This window comes from Colius striatus, chromosome 7 (genome assembly GCF_028858725.1).
Source record: "Colius striatus isolate bColStr4 chromosome 7, bColStr4.1.hap1, whole genome shotgun sequence".
In the NCBI taxonomy this organism is placed as follows: Eukaryota; Metazoa; Chordata; class Aves; order Coliiformes; family Coliidae; genus Colius; species Colius striatus.
In genome coordinates this window covers 7,329,658-7,346,895 of record NC_084765.1, presented here as the reverse complement: position 1 = coordinate 7,346,895, position 17,238 = coordinate 7,329,658, and the positions used below count along the sequence as shown (strand labels likewise).

The following is a 17,238-nucleotide window of genomic DNA, read 5'->3' as shown; positions in this document are numbered from 1 at the left end:
TGCAATATACAGGACTGGATAGATTCTTAGACTGTCATACCTTTCCAAAACACATTTTGAAAAAACAATAAGGAATTTTCAATTTAGCAAATTAAAAACATTCACATTCAGTCTAAGTACACACAACCTTAGCATTAGCCTTTCCTTTAGTCTTCTTACGTTGATTTTCATAACTGTAAACTTACATTAAAAATACAAAATGAGCTATAAGAGAGTGATCTAAATATAACACCTCATAGCTTGCTACAGTACTCTAAGGATTAAACATGTCTCTGAAAGCCTTTACAAACAGTGTATCTTGAATTGTTAAAGTCAATGCATCTGTAAGAATCCCTCAGTTCTTCAATTTGTGAGCTAGAGGATGGCTTTTTATTGATTCATTTCTAGGTCACTAAACTTTTGTGGTATTCAAAAGATCTAAAGTGCACCCATATGGGGCTTTTCTGATAGCATCCATTGTACCCTGGCTTCAACAGTTATGTTACTATTCAGAATAATAGGAGTACAGCTTTCTTCTTGTAAATAAACAAACAAATCATTTAGCACAGGTACTTCAATAGTTCACTGACTACTTTCCTAGATAAAGGGAATTAAATACTTTGAAGTGTATTTGTTTCCTGATAAAGCTTAGACTTACTAGTTTGATGGCCAGGATAAATTCTCAACTGCTACCTTTGTTTTTCAAAATTACACTTACGTCCAAAAAAATACTTTCCCTCTGTATGTGTAGGAACTAACACTTAAGTGCATTTTATATAGTCAAATACTTAAGACAAGTCTGGCCCAAATCTTTATTCTTAGCCTCCATACTAAAGCTGTCCCATCAGCAGCCTTCACTGTGAACTTCTAGCTAATAAGGCACATTAATAAATAAGACTCTTGCAGCTGCGGACTCTTTTCTGGGTCCAGTCATTGCAGCTCACACAACAGTGCAGCTTTCTCTGATTCTTTTTGAACAAAGAGTGTTCTACGGCTAAGTAGCAGGTGAGTAGCTAGTGAAGCGTAAAACTATACAAGGAAAAGATATTATTTATCTAGAAGTTATGCATATTGTCTCCAGGACAAAACCTCTTCTGATTTTACAGATAAAGACATAAATAAAATAGTTTATTGTGATCATTATCTATTGGTCTCTTTCCACAGCAGCATGCTTTCATGGCTAAAACAGTCATGAAGAAAAAGTAGTATTGGTACAATGGATTCCAACATATAATCATGTTGAAAAATAAGGATAAAGACCAAATGCTATTTATGGCCCTTTTTTACACCGCATAGGCTACCGAACACCTAAGAGAGATTCTCAACATCTTTGTGCATGGACTGTATGTAGCTACTACTCAGAGAAATCAGCGAGTCACTGAATTAGACACAAAATGTGAAGGCTCTGGAGTTTAGCCAGGGCATAGAAAACAAAAGGCAGATATGAGTGAGACACTGTAAATCTATAATTTATCAAAAATTAAGGAAAAAATCTAATGATAGAAATTGATATGTAAACATGTAGCCTCAAGCAAAAAAATCTCTAGGGGGTGGAGAATAAGCACTGTAACTTGAAAAGGAACAAAAAAAAAAATCAAAAACGTAAGGTAACAAATATGTATAGATCATATTATAATACCTGACTTTTAAACATCAATATATGAAATAGCATGAAGGTCTTTGAAAAACTACAAAGATAATTTGTTGTATAATTTCTTATTATGATGAGAGCTGTAAGAGGAAAAAAGAAGACTGCAACAATGTAATGTACAGATAGTTTTTTTTTTCTTCTGTATAAGGTCTATACAGGTTGCCCTAAAGCTGCCAAAAGCCTGTCACAGTCTATCAGTATTGATAATTTTTTCAACAGATAGTTCTGCTGTGTGGTACTGTGACCTAAGGTGTGTCTTTCTGTAGCTATGAAACATCTCCCTGAATTGCTGCAGGTTATAAGATGTGATTATTTTAATAATATGAAATTCCATTTAAAAGATAATTTCCTAATGTCCACATTTACTAAGCTTGAGGGGATATACTTTGTGTCACTTGCATTTAATTAGCACATGCCAAAATGGTGTTGTCAAACATATAAGTTACAGTATTTGGCACTTGGCCACAGTTCAGGAAGGTGAATCCCTTGGTAACTTGTATTTTGTAGAAATATATTTAGCAAATCACTGTTTTGTACTTCTCTGGAGATTATCTTTTTCAACTTTAAAAAGATGAATAAACTCAATTATATTTACAAGTGAAGAGAGCTCTTACCAGTCAGGTTAAATTGCATGTCTAACAAAAATAATAGTAGCTAATTAAAGTAGCTGAAACTGCTTCAAGGCTTAGAATGCACAAGTAGAGACCTGCTTTTAACCAGGCAACTTTAACTTCTAATAACTGACCTCAGCTACCAACAAAAACCCCTTCTACTGATAAACTTTAAATCATTTAGCTGTCCATGACCTTGTCAAAACTAGAGCATCTTTAAAGTATGTTAGAATAGGGTACCTAGGATGGACATATTTGAGTGTACTGCAACTCATATGTGTTATATAAACAAGGCTTATAATGAAAAATCAAAATAATATCCATCTGGAAAACCTTCCTGAGGCTGGCAAAACAGACACACAACAGGGTGAAGTACATCAGAAAGAGGAAGGGGAAAGGAGCAACTACTTGTTTGTTTTGAAAGGGGACATTCTAGAAAGTAGTTTAAGATGAAACAACAAACACGTGGTCTCATTCATACTGAACAACCTGTTTTGATAGTGGTCAAACTTCATTTCACACAGCATCAGAATGCTTGCTTTACCATTTCTTATAAACACAGCACAGTAAGATCTTTCAAAATTAAAGTATTAGTTAAAATCCCAAACGTTCTTACTATATAAACAAATCCCAGAAGTTCCAAGTTCCTCTAGTAGCTGGGATGTTGCATGACACTACCATGTGCCTCAACTTTCTAATTCTCTTATAAATAAAACACTGTCAAAAGAATATAGGATAAAATTAAGTTACACTGAAGATCATGGCGCTCTTTATTTCAAACAATATTTTACAGTCTTACCAAGTAACCTGTGCCATTAATACATATTTTAATACCTTGAATCTACTATTATTTGGTTAAATCAACCAAGATAATGTCAAATAAGGAAGATGAGCATTTAATTTGTTAAGAGAGCTAACCTAAAAGTAATGCAATTTATTCTTCCCTTAGAGAATGCTGAAGGAAGGGGGAAGAATTCAACCTTCTTATAACACTTGGAGTACAACACTGAAATATCTTCCTAGGAGGTTTATCACTGACAGCTTCAATCCTGTATAATATTAAGCTTGCCTAGACTAATCTCATGACAGAATTATCTTATATACTGACAAGATGTTCTAACTATGCAGTTACAATTCCACCTGCACCAACTTTAAAAATCAGTCTAAAATTTTCATACTATTGAGTCATGAATAAATACAGTTCTTACTTTAAGACTTCTTGTATATAATTATATGTTTCAAAATAATACATGGTAACTCTCATTTGTGAAAAAAATTGCTTTCAAATCTAAAAGAGAGATTCTCCTTCACGTTTCTGCAAAGCCAAATTTAATATCAGATCACAAATAAACAACTAAAATAGGGTATAAGTAAATTAAAACCCAGCAGTGAGTATTGCCAGGTATGCACTCAGAGCAGTCAACTGCTACTTATATTCCTGTATTGAGTTTGCATGGCTAGGTTTTAGTGGCAGGGGTGGTTTCTGTGAGAAGCTGACAGAACCTTCCCACGTATCTGAGAGCCAATACCGAATGGCTCCAAGCCAGACCCACTGCTGGCTAAGGCTCAGCCCATCAGCAGTAATGGTAGCACCTCTGGGATAACATATTTAAAAAGGAGGGGGAAAAAAGAGTTATGCAACAGCACTTGGGAGAGAGGAGTGAGAATATGTGAGAGAAACAACTCTTCAGACACCAAGGTCAGTGAAGGAGGAGAAGGAAGTGCTCGAGGCAGAGACTCCCCTGCAGCCTGTGGTGAAGACCATGGAGAGACAGGTTGTCCACCTGCAGCACATGCAAGCCCATGGTGGAGTAGATCCACCCCTAGACTGTGGAGGACCCTACACCAGAGCTGATGGATGCATATCCATCAGGAGGCTGTGACCTCATGGAGAAACCACATTGGAGCAGGTTTGCTGTCAGGACATGTAACCCAATGGGGGACTCACTCCAGAGTTGTCTGTTTCTGAAGGACTGCACCCCATGGAAAGGACCCATACTGGTGCAATTTGTGAAGAATTGCAGCCTGTGGGAAGGATCATGTTGGAGAAGTTCATGGAGAGCTGTTTCCCAAAGCAGGGACCCCATACTGGAGCAGGGGAAGAGTGCGAGAGGGAAGGAGCAGCAATGTATGATGAACTGATCACAACCCCCATTCCCCATCCCCCTGCACCTCTCAAGGGAAAGAGGCAGAAGTTGAGTCCAGAATGGACTCCTCAAACAGCATTCACTAATAGAAACTCAATTCGCATTTTCTAATCTTCCAGTTCTTTTTCTTCTTCACTGTCCTCTACCAGCTCTCATAAACTCTAATAGTCCTAACAGGTCTTAAAATACTCTGCAAGCACAATCTATTTGAAACCACTCAAATCACCTGGGCATATACTCATCTGCTTTTTCTCTAGGTAAAGCTGAAATCTCATCACTCTTCTCAATCACAATAATCATGAGATTTCAGCGCTCCTTCTAAGTGAAGATTAATAATAAAATTCTTAAAATTTTCTGTGTTCTCAGCATCAATGATGACTAGCTTTTCCACTTTGTTAAGTAGCCAACCTGCCTGTCTCATAACTCCTAAGGAACTTAAGAAAAATTTGTATTACTCTTGATAATTCTTGCCAGTTGTATCTTAGTCAGTACCTGAGTTTTTCAGTTTTTGTCTTTACACTCCCATTTTACAACTTTGCACTCCTTAACAACCTGTGAAGCATTGAAAATGTAGTAAGGCACCATTTTGGCTAAATCTTTTGAAAAATACTGTCCTCTTTGTCTGTAACAACACCTTTTTCACTTTTATCTTCCAGGCTTTACCTACCAATTTCAAATCTATTGACAGTTGTCCTCCAGTCTTTAATGTAAGATATTTGGTATTTAATATACAGCACTGAGACACTGCTTGTATCTCAAATAGCTTTGCTATGTGAAATAGGTTTCTGTCACTCTTGCAAATAAGGATATTGCAGTACCTTGCTCCCTTATCCAGCAGAAGAAAGCAATAATGCAACTTTCTAGGCATCAACAGTTCAGAGAAACTCCAGTGACTGGAAGGCTAAGAGCTAGATCTGTTGTCCCTAGGTTCTCATTCTCTGTCCCAACAACTTGGTATCAAAAAGTAGTATTTAAATTCCTATACTATTTAAGATATGAACACAGATTACAGATGCAGATGTTTTCCACATAATTACAGGTGTTTCTCTAACAACCTTTCATCTTTTTCCCGTAATATCAGTTCTTTTTGCTAGGAAAGGAACAAGCTTTAAAGTTTCTCATAAGAACCATTAATCTGATAAACACTTAAAATAGGAAAAAAAAAAATCCCATTTCTGTCATCATTCAGCTCCTACATCATTTTGAAGTAGTTTTGTATCCTTAGAAGCCCAAGATTAATGAACTGATGTGATAAATCAGATGGTATCTCCTTCAATTTCTCTTCTGCTATAATGATTGTCTTTACTCATGCTGAAACTGCAAGCACTTACTAACTTATGAGAAGTTGGCCTTCTCTCACAATTGTGGTTCTTAAACTGAGGGGTCTGGGAAATGTTTCCTGGCTCTAAGTCCAGTATGTATGCTGAAGATACGAAGACAAGAGATATGTGTACAATAGTCTTCTTCTCCTTTGCTACATTTTAAACAGAAAGGAACATAGTACCAGACACTTTCAATGTAGTCTGCAAGGGGAGTTCCGTTGTGAACTGATTAATCATCTCAGTGTGTCTATCCTGACAGAAAACAACCTTTTATCAGCATTCACTTATTGATTCTGACTAAGACAATCACATCTTCATCAGAAAGCCAAATTAAAAAAAACCCCCACCTTTGTGATGAAAAACAGCCTGAAATTTTACAGGAAATTAAGTAGTTTAGAAAATCTGAAATAATTTGAAAATATTTCTAAGAAGTCCCAATATTTGCTAAACATCCTGCTTGCAAACACAATGCTGCAGTAGTCTTCTTGGGGGCTGAAACTTGTCTAAAAGTAAAGTTTTGATCCACCTCCCATAATTCTTGAAACAGACAATAGTCCACTCTGAAGGTTACCCAAAGTGAAGGCATCTGAGTGTAATACTGTCTTAAAGTCTGAGTTTAAAAAAAAAGAGAAGTTCTTTGATAAATACACTAAACCAAAGGAAACATATCAGAATATGGCTTCATGTATCTATGTTTTCTATACTAACCAATGAGAAGAAGAGTTCCAACAGCTACGCCTCCACCTGGAAACAAAACGAAGAATAAAGTAAGACTACATTTTAATACCATGTTAGAGAGCAATTAAGTTTTCTTAGTTTATAAGTCAAAGAAAGGTGATAACGGGGAATTTAAAAATATAAAAGTGAACAACATTTTAATTACCTTTGCAATACTTCCTACAATTCTCTATTATGAAATAATTATACATTACATGTAATTATATATTACACATTACAATTAGTTTCACAATATACTGTACTATCATCATTGTGGTAAAAAGATCCTGCAGAGCTCTATGAAACTATGTTCAAGTAGTACAATAATGATGTATGGTCTCAGCCTGTGAATTTTTACAAGGATGTAAACATTCTTCAAATTAAATCTGTACAAATCACTATCAAGTTATATATTCCTTTGTATCAAGAAACATGACTTAAGAGGCTAGCAAATTCCCATATAAATCAATGAGGCAAAATTGCTCCCTTGTTTTTTATCTTATTACTGAGAACAGATATGACAATAAGACAGGTAGGATTTCACCCAATGAAACCTGGACTGACAGATCCTAAATATCATTAACACAATCTGAGAAAGACCTATTAAAGTCTTTTATAGTATGTCTTAGAAAGAAAACAACGCTATGAATGCAGTTAATTGACTATTTGTCTAAAAATAAGAATACATTTTGACAGATTATACATAGCCACTATTATTTTTCTTTCTTTTTGCTTAAACAATTACAGTCAATGCTTATGTTCCAATCACAGATGACTGAATGAATAACAGACAGAACAGAATGCTTCTAATATGCTTCTCATAGATTCTTATCTCATTGATCTCAACAGTATTGAGAACCAGAAAAAAAAAAGTCTATGAACTCACATCCTGACTGCTTAATTTCCTTGGTTTAATTGGTTTTCCCAAGAAGGAATTTTAACAAGGACAGTGAATCACAGAATCACAGAATCTTAAGGGTTAGAAGGGGGCTCGAGAGATCATCTAGTCCAATCCCCCTGCCAGAGCAGGATCACCCAGAGTAAGTCACACAGGAACTTGTCTAGGTGGGTTTTGAATGTCCCCAGATAAGGGGCCTCCAAAACCCATCTGGGCAGGCTGTGAAAGGCTTAATAATTTATTTTACGTGAAGTGTAAATTGCCTCATAACCTGAATTCCAGGACTGAAAACCGTGGAGTAATTTGCAATCAGATTACAAATATTTTGTTGAACAATCATATAAGATTGTGACATTCTTATATGGAAGCATTCAGATGGCCATATGTAAGTAGCCTGTTGTAGTGTTTTGAGTGAAGGAAACTGCAGTATGTCTTCTGCAATTACATACTGCTTCAAAGCAAGTTAGGAACAAGTTGAATCACATCAGCACAATATGCAAGGCTCTCGATAAAACAAGTCAATTCTGGACTGCATAGATGGACTCTAGTGAATAGGATAATTTGGTCTATCAATGTAAGAGATCATTAAACTTCACTTGAAACTGATTCTAATCAGAATCAGATCAGCTTCTTAATCCTTAGATCTGCTGGTGTGACTACAAATACCTGCAGCATCTGTAACGTTTACGTATACCCAGAAGGAAGAGAAAAAGTAGTTTTCCCTCTCAAAGGCCAAAAAGTGCTGATATTGTTGCATAACACCTTAATTAAAAACACCATAGAGTCATCTTGATATCATATCATGATGGACAACAATTTCAGCAGTATGTTGCAGTGTAAATCTTTAGTCAACTATTAATTTCCTAGTTGTTGTTCAACACATCACAGTTTTTTTAAGCCACACTCCCGAGTCAAGATGTACAAATACCCCAATATTTATGGCAAGACTATCAAGTAATCAAGCAGTTCCTAGATATTTAAAAAAAAATCCAACTAAAAATACTGTTTATCAGAAAGTTAGAATTCCCATATTCTAATCCACTAATTTTTGGTTCACTTTATTTGTTCTGGATATAAATGTAAAGGAACTCAAAAGATGTACTATGCAGAAAACGAGAAAAAAAGACTAAAATTATAAACCATGCAGACGCTTAATACTAACTATACTCACTGCATTCAATTGTTCAGGGAGACAGAGTAACTGTTGTTACTAACAACAGTTATTTAAAACAAGCATGTTCTATATAGCACACAGGAAAAAAAAAGCTCAAAATTACAAGATTTTTACCAAATCATAGCTTTATATAGAAAATAAGATCAAAACAGCTCTAAGTAACATATTACTTCTCACCAATCAGGACTTAAAATCTTGGTTATAAAAAGCTGACATATAGCCACCACAGAAGTAGTATCTCTTTTGCTTTTAAATTGCTTGCACAAAAAGAAGTTTGTCAAACAGTGTCAAAATCCTCACAAGTTATATTTTCAGATCATCAGTTGTCCTGTCTTTTTCTACAAGCCACAGTTGTGCACATACCCTGGTTGTTAAAGGCAAACTCAGGTCAGAGGACTTGCTTTACATTTTCAGAATCAGCAAACAGTTTAAACAAGTGTATTCTATTAGACAATATGTAAAATTATTGTGGTTACCATGGTTACATATTCATATTACCATGGGCAACAATAATAGTAAATTAAGCAAAAAACAGACAACAGGAAAAACTAGCAGGAATGCTGATAGAATCAAAAGGAAGAGATCAAATCTTCAAGTTTTCTAAGAAAACTGCTGTGAGCATGTAATTCTTTCTAATTCCGACGTTCTAATTTTTCTTTGCCAGTATATAAGGCTCTGGTACATGTAAACAACTATGCAAGACTTGTAGCTTTCTGCTCTGGTACTTACGAGAAGATTTAAGATCTTATGGACAGAAATACAATGAACTTTGCAAGTGGGGAAGTGTCCCCATTGTGGTCAAAGCGTATCTGTGACCTTTTTAGAAGTATCTGGAAATAAAACACTCAATACCAAGCATGTGACGGTTATATTATACAATAGTTCTATCTCATTACAGAGAATTGCTTCAGCACAATTCTGGCATATATGTTCTACAGCCCGTGGAAGTAAAAATGAATACAAAGCCTGGAGATATGAGCGCAGGGCATTTGAAATCCAGCACTTATCTATCATTTCTTTTTGAAAGGAAATGCATTTCACAGAATCATAGAATTGTTTTGGTTGGAAAAGACCTTTAAGATCATCTAGTCCAACCACTGATCTAACACTGTCAAGCTCACCGCTAAATCATATCTTTTAGCACCTCATCTATATGTCTTTTAAATATCTCCAGGGATGGGACTCCACCATCTCTCTGGGCAGTGCCAGTGTCTAACAACCCTCTCAGTGAGGAAGCTCTTCCTAATCTCCAATCTAAACCTCCCCTGGCACAACTTGAGGTCATTTCCTCTAGTCCTAGTGTTCATTACTGGAGAGAAGAGACTAGCCTCACCTCACTACAATCTGCTTTCAAGTAGTTGTAGAGAGTGATAATGTTGCCACAGCCCCCTTGTCTCTGGACTAAACACCTCCAGCTCCCTCAGTCTCTCCTCATAAGACTTGTTCTCCAGACCCTTCACCAGCTTCATTGCCCATCTCTGGACACGCTCCAGCATCTCAACACTTTTCTTGTAGTGAGAGGCCCAGAACAGAACACAGTATTCGAGGTGCAGCCCCAACAGTGCCGAGTACAGGGGCATAATCATTTCTCTTGTCCTGTTGGCCACACTATTTCTGATACAAGCCAGATGCCATTGGCCACCTTAGCCACCTGGCCACACTGTTGGCTCATGTTCACGTAGCTTTCAACCAACACCCCCAAGGTCCTTTGCCAGTGGATGGCTTTCTAGCTACTCATCCCCAAGCCTGTAGTGCTGCATGAGGTTGTTGTGATACCAACGCAGGACTTTGCACAAGAGGAGCCAGCTATCAACAATAAAATAACAAATCAGTCAGTAGCTGTAGGGTAAAAGAAATTCCTCCATGTATCCTCTGCCTTTTCTTCTCATCAAAAGTTTCTGTTATCAGACCTGTGTCTGATAACACCAAGCTTTTCCTTACTCACACTTATTCATAAACCATATCTTCATGTCTGGAAAATAATACTGTATTTGGATTGCAGCTTCTGGATAAGGCAAGCTTAAATCAAGCCCAAAACAAGATACCTTGAAGACTGCCTGCTGACCATTAAAAACCAGACTAAAACAGTTTATAATAACTGCCACTGGAAATTTACACAAAAAGATTTGTCCTCAGTCCCTGGTAACAATAAAATTCAATATTTTGTACAGTCAAGTATTTAACTGCTGGTGGATAAGATGAAAGGAAAAAAGTAACAATATTCTTTAAGAAACATGTAAAGAGCATTCTGAAAGACATTGATGAAGCATTTCCACATACACTCAAAAGGGACACAAAGGAGACCAAGTACAAAATTTATACAGTCACTACCACAGTGGGCTGCATCAACAGCAGCTCACTCACTTGGTCAAGGGATATGACCACTCCCCTCTACTCAGAACTCATAACATCACATTTGGAATATAATGCCCAGTTTTGGGCTCCTCAGTACAAGAAAGACGTAAATATAAGCTTGAGTCCAACACAGAGGAACCAAGATGGGGCAAATGACCCCAGAGGAGTGGCTGAAGAAATTGTGCTTGTTTAAGCTCTCTGGTGAAGGAAGGAGGACCTAACAGCAGCCTGACTGTGCCTAAGAGAAGACAGTTGAGCTCCTTGCTGAGGTGCACAGTGGGAAGGTAAGAAACAACAGGAATAAACTGAATCAGGAAAGTTCCAAGAAGACATAAGGAAAACTCCATACCCTGACACTTAAGCATTGGATTGAGTTGTACAGAGAAGCTGTGAAATCTCTGCCATTGCAGATCCTCAAGACTCAACTGGACAAAGAGCTGAACAACCAGCTCTGAAATCAGTGCCAAGCCTGCTTTAAGGCTGCATTTGATGAATTCCCAAGGTTTCCACTCCAGTCTTAAAATCAATGGTTCTGTATAGGTCCACCTAGCTGGGTGATTTATCCTGAACAATGACTAACTTCCTTAACTTCCTTAGGAGGAAGAGCTTTCTCCACAAGAATGACAATCCCTGATGAAAGTGCAACTGCTCCCTACCAGACACAGACATACAAAAGACACAGAAATGTGATTCTCCTTAAGATATACAACCTGCAAAAACTTTGTTGTAACGCAGATACAACTTTTAAATTTATCATTACTCATAAGAGAATATCCTTAGAAAGAAAAGTGGTATATTCTTATACTCTATATACTCCTCCACGGATGAGTGAACAAAGCTAAAGCCAAGCATTCCTCAACCAAAAGCAGTCCTATCTATGCACACTGAAGATTTAATGCAACTGTGTCAGTAGTTAGTGAAAGGATCAGAGCCCTAGTGCATGCAGATAAAACATGATGTTTATATTAGTGAAACAAATTAGTTCCGAATCCAAGTACGTGGTGGTAGTTCATGCTTATGTTATAATAGGGCAATGGCCACAATAGGTCAGTCCAAGGATCTATCAAGCATCTTGACTCTGACAGTAGGCAAAGGCAGATTCAGTAAGAACAGCATCACACTAGTGCAACTTATCTAAATGGGGCACTTATAATGACGTAGCAGTGGTGAGCAAGATAGTGAAGACACTTTGAGAATCCAGTCTTATGGTCAAACACATCCTAAAAATCGCCACCCTGAAGAATCAGAAGCATATTACATACAACTACAATTCAGCAAACGTGTTTTTCAGAAACAAATACTTCAGACCCCTTACTGTGAACGGTTTGAAATATTACTCGAACGTGTTGCTAAGTAGCTTTCCACGCTAGAAATGCTGCTTAAAGTGGTTCAAATGCGCGGTAACCGGCAACCTTCTCCCCCACAAGCAGGCTGCACGGCGGGCGCATCTGCCCGCATCGCCTCCCTCCCCACGCGGGCGGGGGAACCTCGGGCGGGAAACGGAGCTGACTGTGCTCCTTCCTCTTTTCCCCACCACTCTCCCCCCAGTCGCGGGAACTTTGGGGAGGAAGGAAAAGCCTGCGGGAGTAGCTGTGGGATCAGGGAATCTTGTCAGGGAATGACAAGCAGCGCCCAGCAAAGGAAAAGGCCCCCGGGCGGAGGAGAGGGGGAGGAGGGGCGCGGCAGCCAGATCCCGGGTCCCGCTCCCCCACCAACCTAGCACACAATCCAGAGAGGGCAGCCCGCTGGAGAGCAGCAGCTGCCCGTGGCGAACAGAAGGCCGAGTGCCCGCGACAGCGGCCAGGCGGCTGCCGACCGCGGCCTTTCGCTGGAAGCTGGTGGCCCCATGGCCCCGCGCCGCCCCGCCGCCCGCCGGGACAGCCGCCATCGCGGCTGCCTGTAGCTTGACAGGAGCCAGGGCACGCCGGGAAGATTCGAGCCCTTGCCTCTCCACCAATAGGACAGCGGCATGAGAAACCCATTACCCAATAGGAGAGCGGGTTGTTTACACGTCCCGGGAAGGGCCGGGACGCCCGGTAGCGAGCAGGCAGGTGAGTGGGGGGACGGAGGGTGCAGGGGGTCGCGTCTTCGGCGGGGGCTTCCTTCGGGGTGCCAGCACGTCATCTGTGGCTGCCGGGGCTTCGACGGGGGCTTTCTCCGGGGTGCCAGCACGTCATCTGTGGCTGCCAGGGCTTACGGCGGGGGCTTTCTCCGGGGTGCCAAGGACGACGTCTGGGGCTGCCGGGGCGTCGGGCGGCTGCGTCTCGTCGTGCCCTGTCGCTGGGGCCGGCGGTGAGCAGTGCGGTGCTAGTGCCGGTGGCTCGGCCCCGCCGGCCGCGCTGCGGAGGGGAAACTCCGCTGCCTTCTGTCGAGGGGGTTGGGGTGCCTGAGCTGTCAGTAAGGTGTGAAGCGGAGTGCGGCCTGAAGGGGAAGATGCCCCTGCACCCCTGAGGTACCTCGTCAATCTCTCTGCCGCGCTGTCGGTGTCACCCGCTTCAAGAAAGGCTTATCTCGTGTGCCAGACTAGGGGTGAATGGGATGGGAAAAGCACTTTGGAAAATATTATTTTGGGTTGGTTTTTTTTTTCCCCCCTCTAACGGTATTTAAGTTATGTAGAACATGGTACACAATTATATTTCTAGTTCCTCTCATTTGTAAATATCTGTGCATCTGTAATAAATGTATGATTGAAAACCTCCCTTGTGCCATTATGATGGCTCTGGATCAGAACATAAACCAAGAGCTGCAGCAGAGAAAGTTGCATTGCCTGAGATGTGTAATTTTTGTGCTTCATTAGCATTTACTGTTGAATCAGTTACTAACACCATAGAAAGTTATTTTGTATGTTTTAGAAAATCTATGTGCCCCACATTCTTTTTTTAATAAATTGTTGATAGCCATTTATAGATAGTAGCCTCTGGCCTTGACTGCATCAGTAAAAAATTGCCCTAAACTGAGTGTATGTACAAATTGGTGAGATACGTGAACTGAAAAACCATAAAATTATAGGTAAATCAATACCTTATGTTATAGTACCCAGAATTTAAGCAAAATCTCTACAAGCATATAAAGTAGTCACTGTCACAAATATTTGTTTTTAATCTATTGGTGTTTTTATGCACCCTAAGCTACTTGAAGACATTTGCACATAGCAGGATGGATTAAAGAGGCTCTAATTCCCCACTCTGGATCTGTAATTTCAATGAATGTTTTTTGCTATTGCTATAAGCCATGGATTTTAAACACCTGTAGTTGTTGAGCCTGTATTTTTTCTTTAATTGAGGAAAAAATAATCATCATATGAAATGCCAACTCCAAAAAGAGCAACAACACATTAACAATCCTGGACTTCAAAGTTTTTTCCTTAATATCCAATTCAAAGTTGGGACTGTGAAGTTTCATCATGTTGTCTTCCTATTTGAAATTGCATTAGCTTTGGTGCTGCCCAAGCTTCTTTAAATGTTAAGCAGTGGACAGTTAAAGATTTCTATTACAAGTATCATGATATTGTCTTAATGTTTTATGTTTGTTGCTAAACTGTGAAATATCAGTTAGGAAGTATTGAATTTAAAATGTAGATTATTGTTCAGTGAAAGTTGGAAGTATTTGTCTTTGGAGGAAGAAATCAAAGTCACATTAAAAAACCTGGCAAGAAATAAATATATCTATTAAATGTCACTTCTGTAGGATCTGACTAATGATTTGTAAATATCTGGAATAAGAAAGATTTTAACAAAATAAATAGACAAAGTGTAATTCACAGCTCTTTAGAAGAGTTCAAGAATCTGTTATTGTCAGTATAAATAATGTGTAATTGAGTGAGGAGGCTGCAAGTTACCGTTACTCACTCTTTAACACATCACATCAGCTCCTTCATTGCTTACTGTACTGTCATTCTGGATTCCAGATACCTAAATAGTTCTGATAGGAGTGCTTGCAGGTGTAACACTATTAAAAATGGCAGTTTATCTACTGGAGCACTTTTTCTAGAATACCTGTAGCCCACTGAGGATATATTTGATACATCACCACATACCTATCAAAAAAGAACCAAATGGTTCTCAATACTATATGCACTTTGCTCGTTTTATAAATAAAACATACTAATATAGGTTTCATTTCATGGTATATGCAAACATTTAGGGCTGAGCCTTCTCTTTTGTTATTCCATTTCTCATTACTACTTTTTCTGACAGGTAGTTTTTATTCTTTTTTTTTTTTTGCCTTACCTCATTTTCCTATGTGGCGATTAGAGGTAGAGACATTATTTCTTATTGTTTTCCTCTTTCATGGGAGCCCATATAATGAAAATATTTTGGAATTGGGAGTACTTGTACTGTGGTCCTACAATTTTTAGTTTTTCCTGCACAAAGTTTACTGGATGTCTCAACAACTCCTGTACTGATAATAGGTCAGTTGCTAAAAGAGGAAGTCTCATTTCCTTTTCCTTCTCTGCTTCCAGTTCAACAAACCCTGGTGCCTATCAGATCCTTTCTTGAGCTGCTTCAGCTCACTAATCTGACTTGGATCTATCAACTCAGTTTTGTGTCTTTTTCTGAGCTCATGCAAGAAAGAAAAGAGCACACAGTGGGGAGGGGGCAGCTGAACCTTCCACCTCTGACTGGGAACCTTGCAGCTATTTTGGAATCTCAAGTATTTAAGCAATATTTTTGTTGTAATTTCTGTGAGTTGAAATAGAGAAACTCTTACATTGTAGCTTATGACAGTAGACTGTTTCAGATATTCCAAAAATATGGAGAAGTAGAATTAGTTTTCCAGTGTAACAACTGAATGTTAAAAAGTATTGCAGTAATTCTGTTTGTGATCTTCATTTTTCCTCTGTCACATTTTAAAATGATAGGTAAGGTTTAAATCCTGCTGATTTAGAAAGCAGGTACAAGTAAGCTATTTTTCAAAGGTTTATTTTAAACATGTTTACATATTTAATGCAATAAAGCTTTACATCTGAATATGTGCTTATAAAAACTGCACTTTTACAACATCTGAAGTTACCTGTATTTCATTTTGGGCAAATAGAGAAGAAAATAAATGCATATAAGTCAATAGTGTTTCATTTTCAGGAACAGTAATAGCTTTTTCATACTCTTTGAATGATGCTAAAGATTTGCTGATGTTTGCATGTCCACTTTCGAGAAGTTGAATTTCCAGCCATTGTAAAAGATCCTAGTAGAGGCTGTCTGACAGAAAGCAAGGACACAGGAACTGTAATTCTAGATTCTACTATATAAAAAATCCTTCTTTTCATTAGTAGGTAGATAAATCCTACTAATCCTACTTTAGGGATGGAATTGAAATGCAGCGAAACCAAAGAACACAGTGACAGTTGCAAGTGATCAGGAAATGTCTTAGTGAGTTATTTCTTGCCAACTGAGCTATCGCATCTGACTATGGTCATACTTAGCTCACTGTAAAATGGAGAAATTGAAACCTTTGTGTCTAGGTCAGGATGTGCTGAATGTCAGAACAGTCAGCTTTTCTTCCAGCTCACATTATCATGTAGACCTGATCAAATAGTTCTGTCAATTTTAACTGTGAATATGTTCAACTCTCATATGAAGAAATCAAACCATATTCCATTTCTTGTGCACTTGCTGATGCAATTCAACTACTTGTCTTTGCCAAATGCAGATTCTAAAATGGATGAAGAGCATTTTGGGTGAGAATTTCCTAAGGAAAAAATGGAGGGAATACAATGGCTGAGTGAGAGCAGTCAAAACATTTGGGAAAAGGAATGCTTGGAATTTGATCTGCAAATATGTTTGTCTTCAAAAGCTGTAGCCTATGGATAGTGTGAAAATCCTAGTGCCCCCAAAATAGCAGCACTTCTTAAAGTGTGCTTTAGCCATTTTGTGCTTGGTAATAGGAAACATGCCTGTTGTGTCTGTCATTGCTTCTGTTCTTTTAATGGATGCAGCACATTTAAACTCATAGGACCTTCATGTAACACAAGCTGAGGCTGTATTTTGTGAACAAGGTTGCTCAACAAGATGATATTATTGATATAGATATTTTATTTTCTTTGACTTCATATTGATGGTTTTTTTGCAATGTTTTAATTTTGCCTTACAAGATTCAGTGTGTGCTCTTGTCCTTTTGTGGCAATGAACAAAGTGCTGTCCCTTTTGGAATAAAATATCAGCACATTTTGTTTCAAACCCATATGTCTGCCTGATTGGTTTTCAGTATTATTTTTCTGTTGGGTTTATGTATGGGATAGAACTAGAAAACTGCATCCTAGTGGCAGTTTTAATTCATAATCTTATTAGCATTTGCAGTTACATCGCCAAGCTGCTTCCCTCATCGGCTGTGGAATGTGATGGTATTAGACTGTGCTGATTAAAGTTTTATACTCACCAAATCAGA

The 17,238-nt window shown here is 38.5% G+C and overlaps 2 protein-coding genes across 5 annotated transcripts in view; one reads left to right on the top strand and one right to left on the bottom strand.

Annotated features, from left to right (window-relative positions):
• ELP4 (elongator acetyltransferase complex subunit 4) overlaps positions 1-12,745 on the bottom strand; it is a 136,735-nt gene extending 123,990 nt beyond the window's left edge. For all 3 annotated transcript variants that reach the window (XM_061999711.1, XM_061999714.1, XM_061999712.1), the window contains exons 1-2: positions 12,571-12,745; positions 6,419-6,454 (exon numbers count right to left, since the gene is read on the bottom strand). In XM_061999711.1, the coding sequence (XP_061855695.1) occupies positions 6,419-6,454; positions 12,571-12,742 (208 nt within the window). In that variant the 5' untranslated portion in view covers positions 12,743-12,745. The remainder of the gene's footprint in view (positions 1-6,418; positions 6,455-12,570) is intronic.
• A 123-nt stretch (positions 12,746-12,868) lies between these two features.
• IMMP1L (inner mitochondrial membrane peptidase subunit 1) overlaps positions 12,869-17,238 on the top strand; it is a 30,406-nt gene continuing 26,036 nt past the window's right edge. For both annotated transcript variants that reach the window (XR_009819059.1, XM_061999760.1), the window contains exon 1: positions 12,869-12,905. The gene's annotated coding sequence lies outside the window, so the exon portion shown is untranslated. The remainder of the gene's footprint in view (positions 12,906-17,238) is intronic.